Here is a 13,283-nt window from a genome sequence, read left to right on the forward strand (position 1 = left end):
GAAGTCAGCGAGAGAGAGAGAGAGAGAGTGTGGCGTTCAAAGGCAAGACTAATTGTTCCCTGTTGGAGCCCGGGTAAAAAGAGACAGATTTCCTTAATGTTTATTTCATATCTCCAAAGCTTTCCAGTCTCAGTTTCCTCAAAACAAAACAGAGTAATCACTAAATGCCCTTTTGTGGAAGATAGAGTGGCCAGTGTCAGCAAACAGGACTAATATTTTTTTTGTAGAGCTTTCAAACAACAACACATTTGTCTGAATGTAGTACAAAACCTCAAATGTAACCCAGCAAAGGAGGTTGGGATTAGCATTAGGACTGTCAAATAAATCAATACCCAGATACTAACCAATACTAAAACTAGCAATGAAACTAGATACTGTCAACACAACACAAAATAATCACATAAACAGGACAAAGTTGGACATTTAGGTCAGTTTTGATTTATATCTGAACTAGTACAAAACCATGTGGGAATATTAAATAAACTGTAACTGAAAGCCAAGAGGGTGCAAGTTCAACATCATTTGCTTTCTGCCCTCTTCAGATAAAGCATGGTTTTAAAATTCATAGGGTATTTGCAACAGGGCAGCAGAGTATATATCACAACAGGTATACACTCTGTAGCATCTCGCAGGTGAGTGAGAAAAATCACCTTTAATCTTGTCATTTCCGCTATCAGCACCGTACACTGCTGTATTATATTTGCCATATTTTAGAATCAGTGCATGTTTAACTACAGCCTGAGGACTATGCAAGGTGAACAGGCCACTTAGATGCAGACTGAAGCTATAAAGAAGGTAGAGTTCAGAACCAATTATAGCCAAGGTGTACAACATATATCACTGATGTAAAGCCGGTAGAAAATAAGGATGTCTTCGCTCAAACCTCATTAAATCGATTTTTCCAGTAGATGGCAAGATGTGCAAAATTTAAATTAGGAGCCAAATGACAGATTCCTGTAGTGAGGCAAAAAGAATATACAGACTGTATCATGACTACTTGTCTATGCATAGTCTTATACACAACAAGCTTCTCAGAGTTAAGAATTAACTGTGCTGCAACAGAAAGGGGGTTGATTAGCTTAAAACTGGGGGCATGGTGCTTCTGTTCTGCTGCTGTGTTCTTGGGCAAGACACTCCAGGCCATGAGCACTCAATGCTTATATGTCCCTATGTGTTACTGAAGCATTAATGAATAACATCTATATTAAAATGCTAGAAACAGTCTGTTCCGACTTTCAGCAGTCTTAGCAGCCAAGTCTAATGCAGTTCACTGTGCAATTATTCTCATGCACTAACAGGTTATAATGTTAGAACTAATCTTTGAATGCATCGAAATGCCAGAGCTGACCTGCTGAAGTACAAAAACATGCTACTTAATTTGCTTCACTTACACTGGAGAGATAAAATTGCTTCTCGAATGCAATTTCTTACTCAGCCTTCAATCCCGCATGTACAATGTATTTATACACTCAATGTTATATTTCCAACGCCCTTCACAGAATGATGGTCTCTATGACAACGGAGTCAACTCAATCAATCCAGAAACACTTGACCTCTATCACTTGCTGAACACGCCAAATGTGGTGGCCCTATTAATGGGCAGTAACTGTAGATTGGACTGAGGTAAGAATCCTACACAGCTTACACCATACCATATCATCAAGCTGGGTGAGGTACTTGTACCAAACCATTTATCTAAATTAACTTTGGCTTCTTTTTACACCTGGTTGATTTTTTGCACATAAGAACCCTTGTCCCTGATAGCAGTTGAAGTTTGGAAATCATGCATATTGTCTACAAAATGCAGTCCAAAAACAAATTAAATTGTGATGCACTGTGTATTTTTGACACATTTCTGTCCAAATCAATCTAGACATCTAATAATGATGATGAACACTCCACTGTTGTCATTATTCATTCAATCCATACTCTGTAGTGATAAGCTACTTCTAAAGCCTTGGAGACAGGCAGCCAATCTGTTTCGTCTGCACAATTGACACCAACAATCACTCACACACATACACACACCACTACTTTCATACTAGGCATCATGGTGGATCAGTGTCTTACCTGACACCCACCAAAAGACACACTTTTGAAAAACTATAAGGAAAAAGCTTTCTTCTCAATAAATGATTCCAAGATTAGAATGAAAACTATTTACATAACAAAAATAATAGGACATAATAATTGAAACATGCTGAGAGAAAGTAGTGAAGGCAAAGTGAACTCTTGAACAAAAGGTACTTTAAAGTCACCTTGATTGTGTTGGAGTTATTTCATCTCTGTTCTGTGTAGATCTGAAGGATTTCAAATGAGAGAGCTCAACTGCAAGTCTCTCATGAGTCTTGCATTGATAAGCATTGATGTTAAGGAACAGTTCAACAAAGCAAATAAGCAAACTCTTTTGTACAGTTTAGTACTATTATAGTACTTTTAGGTCATTATTTTATGGGCTAGCATCTAATTTGTCACTTGTCTGCTCATTGTTTTGCAAATAAAGGTTTATTGATTTCTGCTTTACAAAGAGCACAAACAGCTAAAACAAAAGACTAAGATTAAGCAAGAAATACATTTTTTTCAGTAGTAGTAGCAGATGTAATGATGCCTCCTACACTTAATAGAAAATCCAGTTTGAATGACGTGTTTCACAGGGAAATATGGTGTGAACAGCATCTGAACACACTGACCACGTGTCGAGGGCACACACACGAGCCAGACTCAGAAGCTGTGATTTCTACTGGTTCCTATGGTAACCAGTAAAACCAGGGTCAGACTGTGGATTTCAAACTGCACTTGCAAACATACATAATGGCATATGAACCACCTACACACATGCCTGTGTAGCCTTATGTCAAGATTGTATTGTTAACAAGCTCCCATTGTGATTACATATGTTATGTTAGAGGTGAATAGTTCCTCTGTGGTAGCTAAGGAAATGTATCATCCTTGCATCCCCGTTTGACTATTCAGTCAACTGACCACAAAAATATTACATTAAAAACAGACATCTGTAAATCTATTTTAAAAAGTCCCCATCCACACCTTATTGCATCTACAGCCTCCCTGCAAGAAGCCCTCTCTCTCTCTCTCTAATGCACCTCCACCTACATCAAAGTCTCTTAAATGCGTAAATCTCTGAATGGTTTCTCTTGTTACGTCACACAAAACCTGAAATGAAACCATGGATTCGCCTGCTTCTCAATCCAGAGGCTACAGGTGGTTGCCATGGAGTAATTAAAGGCATGAGCACTAAAAGATATGTTAATTAATAGATGCAGTGTGATTGGTCTATAAGTAAACATTTTGACTGCAGTGGTCATGTACATCTGCAGTGAGATATTGAAGGAGATTTTGCTGAAGAGGAGATGCGGCGTAGGAGGACCTCACATGGCATCAGTGGGGAGAGGCAGAGATGGAGAGAAAGAGAGGAGGAGGAAGTTTGATTGGATATTATCATGAACAAGACACAGTGACAAATTATGATGTGTTAGAGAAAGAAAAAAGAAGGTGTGACAGACAAGCATTTGTTGTAGAAATACTCACCATAAATTGCACATTGTCGAAGCCATTGGCCAGCAGGTGGTTCTCATACTGGACCAGACCGATTGAGTCAAGCCACTGGCCCACAGACTGGAGCGGGCAGCGGGGACCTATGAGGGGGTGGAGAGGCAAACGCTTGAGTAGGGAGTAACCGTCCACGCGGTAACAGCGGCAGTCCGGCTGAGACAACTGGCACTGCCACATCATGTTGTGACGGGCAAAGTGACTGTCGAACGAGCCCGCCATGCTTCCCAGGAGTCTTTGAGCAAGGCAGTAGGAGGGGGGCTAAGAGGGGAGGGGCTGGGGGACAGGTGAGGAGAAAGACCAGAAAGAAGAGGCTAGGCTAAAAGCATGGTGAAGGTGTGAAGGTCCAGCATGCAAGAGCTGCAAGGTCTACTAAATCCACAGGCGGGGAAGCCGGCTTAAGTTGTATCCACACACGCTGCACTTGTCCTGGAGGTAAAATCCTGCGCGTGCTGCTCAGAGTTGGAGCGGAGGTATAGATCCACGAGCCGCCGTGTTGTCGGTGTGCAGCAGCTGCTTTCTTTTTCAGCTGTTGCGCTCGCTTGGCTGCTCCCTCGAGTGTGTGTGAGACAGAGAGAGATAGAGAGAGAAAGAGAGAGAGAGGGAGGGAGAGAGATAGAGAGAGAGAGAGAGAGAGAGAGAGGGAGAAAGAGAGAGACATGCATGCGCTGTACTTTCGCTTTATCAACTACTCCCACTCTCATCTGTATGCTTCTGCAGCCTCTCCTCTCTCCCCTGCGCATCCCCTCTCGCTCACCCGCTCTGCTCGCTCTCTCACTTTTCTCTGTCTGCCTCGCGTGTGGTGTGGAGCTTCACCCCGCTCTACATATATATGTCTTGGTCGACTGATAATAGACATCACAACAGCACTGGCTCCTTTGTCTGCAAGCCTGGCTCCCTCCCACTAACGCACACGGCATAGCCAGAACACACACACAAGTCCCTGTAAACGTGTGGGTAAGTCCGAATGTCTTTGGCTCTAAGTGGATGCATGTCTCACTGTGGTAACCATGGTTAACAGAGGCGTTAGCATTCACCAATGAAACAAGACAGGGAGAGGGATGGAGGATGGGGGCGTGAGTAGTGACAGAGGAGAGTGAAGGCAGCAAATATACAGAGAGATATTCAAGGTGCAAAGGCAAACAGGTTAAATAATTAACAGAACACTGAATAGATTGGTATATACTACAAAATATATGCCGCCTGTAATTATTTTCATTATGCATTCATATTTTCTGTGCAGGTGCAGCGCAACAATGTTTATTACAAATTAATCTGACAACAAAGCCATCTGTTTCTGTCTATATATAATACATTCAGACAATTTAAGACATGGATTTTGAACATGCAGTCTGCCTCGTGTGTTGTGTAAGATTTAGCCTACTGATCATACTGGTGGTAGTACAGTGCTTCTTTTCTTTATTAACTTAATCCTGATTTAGATTTAATTTTGACTTGAGATAACACTCCAAGGAAACCTGAGTGAGTAATATGCATTGAGGGAAAAAATATATGCCACTATAGATTCTATGACATATATTGACATAATATGTAACAGTTAAACATAGCACTGTGTGTATAGTCGAGCAGTTACCTGAAGTGTCTTCTTTCATGTCCAGCCCGCTGCCAATCCCAGCTCCAATAGAGCTCATAATTTTGTCAATCTGAAACAAAGGGAGAAAGGGGCATAGTTAGACAGGTGTACATCATGTGCAAGAAAAACACACTTCCAGTAATAAGCTGAACCCCTATTTCTAGATTCAAGTGTCACATAACATGATCATTATGGCGTGCCGAATGTCAGTCATCCCCTTGTGGATTGCAAAAGCATGGAGGAGCAGACATCGAGAGGAATGCAGGAAAATGAATGAGGAGACTGGTTTGGACAGAGTTGAAGTGCCCTCATTATACATGAGGTACAGAGGGGCACCAGCCATCCCGAACCCAGACCCCCTCCGCCCTCTCTGCCGTAGCATGCACATCTATTTGGCTGCTTTACACAGCATTGAACCACAGGTCAGGGAACAGGCTGATCTCAAATGGCAGGTTCGAGAAATGCAAACAGGGTTTACAAACAAACGGACCATAACGGTGGCCTTTGATTCGGGGCAGAAAAAATAAAGGCTATTGTTGACAGAGAACACAATACTGCTTTTATTTAGTACATGTATTGGATAAATATTTGATTTGTGTTTTTAATTACTTGATCTAGTAGAAGAGAAAATAGATCATATCCATATTTAGGTATGTAGACATCAGGCATTTTAAAACATAGATTTTATATTTATAGGGTTTTGCACCATCACCAATAGAAATACACAACAACAAGCAAGAACAAATGAATGGGGTAAATAAAATAATAAAGATACTGGTCATATCTGGAAACAGATTCATTTTCATAATCAAGTAAGACAAGACAAGCAGAGCCTGTCAGAACATTAACTGATGAGTAAAAATGACCGAAGTGACATAATGATAAGCAGCCCACATTTTACTGTCTCACACACAGCAACATTCTACAACAACATTTAATGTATTTATAATCTACTAGACAGTTTGAAAATAATAATTTATGCTATATGCGTTTTGACAGCCTAACAGTTACTAGCAGCTGATTTGTTGAATAGGCAATAATGAGGAAGACTGGATATCCTCAGAACACTGACTGTTGTGTCTCTAGTGAATCACAGAGGCTACAAATAGAGCAAGTTTGTTATTTTACCTCTTAGATGCCCATATATCACTCCCAGATCTCCCCATAGCCATCTTATCTCATCCCCAACTGGTACGCAATTCAACAGAAAAGGTCACCTTAATTGCTGGGAATTATGGGAAACTCCATATGGTAATTTATTACCCTCGGCAAGACATGTACAGTATTACAAAAAAATATGCATGGATGCAAATGAGTAATGTCCTCCAACTCACATTAATGACCCATATAAAATTATGAAAGCCAATTATTCTAGTCCTTGTGTAACTGGAAAACCAATAAAGCAAAACAAACAATATGCAAAAATCGCAGCTAGTCAGACAGATTTAACTAAGTGGATGCACATTAGTGTAAATTATTTTAGCAGAAACAAATGTGTGTGTAACTAAAATGTTTGGAAAGAGGAGAGATTCTAATAGTGCTCCCTTAACTTCAAACAGAGCCAAAAACACAGAGCCTTACACCTCTCGACTCTTTCTCTCTTTCTGGTTGACACCCATTAGCACTGCTCTGGTAACTGAGAAAAATCAATGTGGCAACATTTTGAATTAGAGGAACCTTTTTGTGCTATAGCAGCCACTAGATCTATGAAAAAGAATCTAAGTAAGATTTTTGAAGGATTGAGAAATATTTTAATACCAATTACATATTGTAAGATGTGATTGGTATTAAAATATAAAGTAATCAACCATTTTGGCTTGGCCAAACTTAACCTTTGACCCCCGTTATTGATCTTTTGTTCAGTACATTGATTTAAGTCCATTCTCTTCAAGAAAAAGTCTATGTACCTCTTCCCACTCAGCTGTGAAGGAGGGTGTCCTCTCCAATCTTCCCACTGGAGTGGTACCGTCTCCTGGGCTTGGGCTCTCCGCACTCTGGCCCCGACTACCAGATCCCCAACTGTGCTCTTCCTTTACGAGACATAACCATGTGTGTTTCAGTAAATACTAATCAATAATAGAGAGAAAGTTGGCCATATATGCAAACCTTTAAACAAGCAATAACATCTCTCATTTCTACCACTTTGATCCATAATGATTTTTTTTTCATCAAACAGACTATGTATCAAGATTATAACTTATTAAACACGCATTAAGGAAATGTATTCCAGTGTGCTTCTTGGTGGCTGCTCTATGTCCCAGATCAGTGGGATATATAATTGGCTGGTTAGCTTATTTCCTGCTCTCTATGTTACACAGAAAAATATTAATATAAAACAAATACTCCTGGTAAGTGAAAATGCTCATTGGAGAGTTCAATATATATATAACTTATGTGTTTTATCTTGGCCTGTCACAATAACACAATTTGAAGTATGATATACTGCTGAAGAAAATATAGACACTAATATTGAAATTAATTTATGCCACTAACATAATAAACCCAAAGTAGAATGATCTAAAAAAAAAAAAAATCTATTCTAAATCCACAATATGGTTAAAAAATATGGAATGGAATAAATAAAAATGGAGAATGAAACAGTTATTAGTCAGTTTATATCTATAATAAGTTATTTATTCAACTCTCTAAAGCACAAATCTTGTCGTAGAACAGAAAAATAACAAAATGCTCTCCACTAGTACAAAGAAAAAGTCCCCACATTAAATACTGACCCTCAAAAATTATTGTTTCACCAATCATATATTAAAAGATAACCCGATATAGTAATTACTGTGACAGACCTAATTTTATCTTATTTTTTGCAGTAAATTTTCAACATTTTATATATTAAGGCTTTGGAATTGGACAAGAAGTATACTGCCCTATGAACTCACGTAGCTGGATACTTAATTGTGTATAATGTCCCTTGCATAAATTTAAAGTCTTACCTGAATTGGAGTCACAGCAGCTAGATTGGAGTCTGATTTGGACAGAGATTTGGACAGTTGCAGGTCCAGCACACTACGAGGCATGGACCGCATCCTCCCTAAGGTGCAAGTCCCAGATGAAGCGTCCTTAGCCAGCGTCTCTGCCAACTCTCTGTTCTGATTGGATGAATATGAGGGCGGGCGGTCCAGTGTCGCCCACCCCCTTGTTGAGTCTATGTGCTCACAGTTTTTGGATCGAGCCTGTTCCTGATTGACCTGTGTGTGGAAGATAGTCCTGTACACCACCTGGGGCTTCTTGGACTCAGTAGCACCCTTTTGTTGAGAGAGCTGAGTGTCTGTCCGGGAGAAGATTTGCGTGGGCCCACCTCCGATAACTATGCTAAAGTCAGGCGTTTGAAGGAAAGTGCTTTGGTGGTCCTGGGAGGCGTACTTGCGAGGTTTGTGGTTGTACAGGTGGTAAGGCGTGTCTGGGGTCTCACAGGCCGGAGAGGATCCATGAAGAAGTCCGGCAAACTCCTCCGGAATGTGGCTCTTACGGCGTTCCTCCAGCAGAGCCGAGGGGGGAGGAGGGGGGGCAGGGGGGTCCCGCTGATAGGCACCGTCGTCTAGAACAAAAACACACAAAAAATCATAAGATTACAAATTAAAACCATAGACTGTAAAAAAGATGTGGACTAAGTGAGTGTGACCCATAGCGTTCAGCTCCAGTAAAATGAAGGTCATCGAGGCTAGCAGTTATAGAGACATATTTGGAGCAAAGTTCCATATTAGGAGTATCATAGAAACCAAAGAGCCAATCTGGAGCAAGGCTGTTGAAGGTAACGTTGCTTGCTGCGTGGTTTAGTAGGGAGCGAGCGCTTAGCAATACTGTAAATCAAGCCTGTTGCCAACACTAGGAGGAGCGACCTCGGAGAACGAAGGCAGCTGATTTGTCTCTTTTACTGTTCACATAATGACTTACAGACACAATAGTGAAATAAAAATACCAGGATCATGTAGAGCAGGTCAACACAAACATTTTAAGACCAAAATTATGAGCCCAACAGCAGCAGTAACAAAGAGAGGGGCGACAGTTTTCCAATGTACAATGAATTGGAGTCAGAGTCCATGAAGACCGAAGCGAGACCATGATCATTTCCAATTTGGAACGTGGTGGCTAGCAGATTAGCTGTGTCCATTTATATATATAGTCTATGGTTACAACACACATTTGTGTTCTGTCATATTTAGAGAATAACAATAAGCTAACCTACTTTGTATTATGAATTATTTCAACAGTAATCTTGGCTGAAATTGGCTGTTACACACACACACAGAGAGACACACAAATACACCTAATGTCTTTTCACCAGTGAGAAGCAATCTTGAATTAAACAACAACTAAATAGGCTCAGAAGAATCAAACAAACATGCAAAGCTGTGAATAGGAAGATAAGAGCAAAGGATTGTGTCTTTTGCTTTTCTTTAGAATTCCTCTGAGGGGGAAATAAAAGAAGTCCAAACTCAAATTTTCCTCCTCTTATCCCTCTTGGTTTACAAAAAGGTGCATGCTTTTGTCTGAACTCGTGCATGTATGCATAAAGTCATTGTCGCAGAGTGTCTCTTGTCAAGTTATTTAGGATATGTATTGAAAACTCACATAGCAAATATGAAGTAAATATCTCACCTGATTCTGACAACTATAATTTTTGTGTAAATAATGAAGATTCATACGGGTGGGTGTGTAAAGTGTCAAGTTGTATTTGCTCAAAAAATGCCCCAGGTCAAAAATGACATGTTGCAATGCAAAAACAAATTTAAAAATGTATCTGCAGTAGTTTTGAAAGTCTACTGGATCTTTTGCGACTATGTGACATTTCATTCTGATCTTGTCAATACCACATTCCACACACTGAAAGCACATGTCATAAATATGTTTGCATTTCTTGGAACAAAGGCCAGATTTTGTGTAATGAATTCCTCCCACAAATAGAATCTGATTATACCCAGCTTGGTTGAATTCCTCCACTCCTTTTTTCTTTCCTGTTAGAGTCTGTTAAGATTGTGTTTAGGGCCATGTAAGCAGTTTGAAATCGGTTAAGCATCTGGGTTTTCACAAAGTCTGCAGCACTATACTAAACTATTCCCAGCATACAAAAAGTTTATAATTTGTATCTAAACTGTCACACTGATAACTGCTTACTGTTCACTGACTCACTCTCATATACATAGTCTGATAACTGTCCTCTGCGTGCCTAGACACTTTTCTGTCCTATTGCATAATGTAATCTGACAGCACACCGCACTACATAAAACACAACAGGCTGGGATTAGAAAACGGAAATCTTGGCTTATGGTCATGAGAATCCTTCAGAAAAATACGGATAGTATTGGATTTACAGATCGAGAGGAATATGCTTAGGAAATCATGTCCTTTTAGATGCCAACTTTGTAAATCAACACTTAATGACATATTTTTTGTCTTATTTAAATAAAAATAAAAACCCAATTTACAGCCTTCAGGTAATGAGTAATGAGTCATGACGTTGCGTGGACATTATGGCCTACACAAACAGAAAGCGCTTTAGTTATGACTAATCCCCTGCCATTAAAGGATAAACTAAATAAATGGCACTAAAGCATTGCATCAAAACGTACTTCATGCTTGCTTACTTGTTTATTCATTTGTTGATGCGTTTATGCTTGCCTCAGTATGTGTCAACTGCAATGTGGTTTTCCATTTGATGTTTTAATTTGCTGTAATAAAAGCAGGTACTTGTGATTTGGCGATGTGCACTCTATGTTACTGCAGATGATGCATTTCAGTGCTTTACATAAAGCCTATGTTCTTTGTGGACCCTGAAGGCGTCATTGTGCCTCCACAATAGTTTACCAAATTAAGTGGTTTTAAGTGGCCATGCCTTTTCTCAGTACATTGTGTAAGTCTCCATGTTGTTTCTCTTCATAAAGATGAAGATTGCTGGCAACAGGTGAGCCGCTTTTGTTGCCTTGGTAACACAGACCCAGTGCTGGCATCTCATGGCGTTTTAGGAGTGTCTTTGGCCTTTGCAGTGAAAGTGTATGACAGATGAATAGAATAAAAGAAACTATATGGCAAGGGCTACATTTCTGCAGATCATTAAAAGAAATGTATGCAGGTAATGTAAGCATTTTAAAGTTGAATGTGTAAAAAGTGATAAGCTTAAAAGTAAGATAAATTGATTTATTGCTTATAGAATGTCAAATATTCGTGTTAATAGGCACTGTCTAAAATGTAATTGAAAATTGTGATGAAATCATTTTGGCTGTGCTATCTCAAAATAGAAAATAATTACAATGATACCAACAATGCTATAACTAAACATCAAAAACAGAAAATCTTTGGGTTATACTGCAATGCTCTCATACACATGAGCTGTTAAATTATTGGACATGACTGAGCAAACAAATCCCAATAGCTTTTCGTTTCTTCTGCCAAACAATCAATACTTTCTCTCCGATTCTACCTTAAGCTACATAATTCATTATTTCAGAAGCAGAGGTTAGATCTTAGAGAAGGAGCTTACCTGACGGTCCAATATGTCGCATTAAAAGCAACAGCGCTCAAATCAGCTTATTCATATTAACAGTAGGAGCAGCCTACAATTCCTGTGAATTGTCAATGTGATTGTGAAACAACAGTATTAACACATGCGGAATACCTCCCTCTTCTTTCAAAACCTGCAGCGGAAAATACACAAACAGTCAAGTCAAGGCATGTTGCAGTCAGCTACTAAAATCTGAAATGTTGACTTCATCGAGAGTAAGTATTTGTTTGTCCCGAAGCTTAGACAGTCAACAGTGGCCATTATAATGTTTCTTTACTGAGTGGACTGACTACAGAGGTGGTGTTGTGTCTCTTGGTAAATTGTTCGAAGAAAAGCTGTTGAGTCCACCTACACCACACAGCGAGAAAGAGGAGGTGGGAAAGAGACACATGTAAAATGCAGTACACTCAATGCACCTAAACAATGCATTTATTTATAGACTATATGTTTAGGGCAAGAGGGAAGCCAGAGAGCCCACTGGTACCAATACTGTGAATATGATTTCTGCTGCTAATTTGTTTGGGCCTATTTTTGAGTGAACCTTTTGTGAGTGGGGCTGACGCAAAAGGCTCAGTAAAGAAAGTGGAGCAATGGTGTACCGGGAATGGGAAATCCTTCACTTTGGAAATGGAATAGACTTTTTACTAAATCATTAGGTCAAAATACATTGCACTTTGTCAACTACTTTTTGTTTCCATTTCATAAAAATATGTAATGTGTAATGTAGCATGTGTAAGTTTACCAAAATCTTGCCAGTGTTCAAGAGATAAGTAACAGTATATTGCATGAATTGATTGTAAAATATAAACTAATTATCTAATAGGACCTTTTTTAATTATTCTATCCATCTTCCTCATAATTTTGTGTGTGTGTGTGTGTTTTTTTTCCATTTAGGTTTTGGTACACCTTAGACACTTACAAGTAGCTATGCATTCTCAGATTCTTGCAGCATATTGAAGAGATTTCTAATTTGCTACACTAAGATATGCATTTAATTTGGCTCATTAACCAACTAAAAACTACTGAGGATGGTGCAGTGCCCTTGTGAGCAGGCAAAAGTGCATGGTATAGGAAAAACAACGGGACAGTTAAGGGGGAAATCTGACTGAGTGGAAAATAGAGTTTAAGTGGAAAGGCAAATGACTTCTGGAGAGGCGTACAGCAGCAGCACAGACAGTGAAATGATACAGAGAAGTGACGAATGACGGAGAACCAGGCTGAGAGTGAGTGGGCGTAAGGACTTCATAACAGCCAATGACATCCACATAGACGCACAGAGGTGAGTGAGCTGCAGGAGAGGCTGTGGAAGAGGCAATGTTCTGGACTCAAAGATTTATAAAGGCTAATAATACTGAGCTTATGGTATTAGCGGGTTATACTGTCCATTTAGAAGGATAAAACTCAATAGCTGTGCAACAGTGATATACAGCTCAAGTCAAACCCTCCATCTGGACTATGCAATTTTGTTGCTAAATTTGTATGTATAATGACCAATAAAAGATGTGACCTTGGCATTTGTAGAAATACAAAGTTAAATTTTCAGAATGTCAGCGATGGCCACAGGAAAAAGGGCGAGATATTGGGATCTTGATATTTTTGTAGACTGCT

The 13,283-nt window shown here is 39.5% G+C and overlaps 1 protein-coding gene across 8 annotated transcripts in view; it reads right to left on the reverse strand.

Moving 5' to 3' along the window:
• Nucleotides 1–13,283, reverse strand: part of anks1b (ankyrin repeat and sterile alpha motif domain containing 1B) — a 151,007-nt gene that overhangs the window by 37,232 nt on the left and 100,492 nt on the right. For 6 of the 8 annotated variants that reach the window (XM_033989425.2, XM_033989428.2, XM_055231475.1 and 3 more), the window contains 4 exons: nucleotides 8,110–8,714; nucleotides 7,069–7,191; nucleotides 5,162–5,231; nucleotides 3,547–3,653 (listed from right to left, as the gene is read on the reverse strand). In XM_033989425.2, coding sequence (XP_033845316.1) covers nucleotides 3,547–3,653; nucleotides 5,162–5,231; nucleotides 7,069–7,191; nucleotides 8,110–8,714 — 905 coding nt within the window. Of the gene's footprint in view, nucleotides 1–3,546; nucleotides 3,756–5,161; nucleotides 5,232–7,068; nucleotides 7,192–8,109; nucleotides 8,715–11,654; nucleotides 11,725–13,283 lie in introns of those variants that run through there. The other 2 variants (XM_055231477.1, XM_055231479.1) reach the window with 2 other exon arrangements.

Source organism: Periophthalmus magnuspinnatus, chromosome 23, assembly GCF_009829125.3.
Source record: "Periophthalmus magnuspinnatus isolate fPerMag1 chromosome 23, fPerMag1.2.pri, whole genome shotgun sequence".
In the NCBI taxonomy this organism is placed as follows: domain Eukaryota; kingdom Metazoa; phylum Chordata; class Actinopteri; order Gobiiformes; family Gobiidae; genus Periophthalmus; species Periophthalmus magnuspinnatus.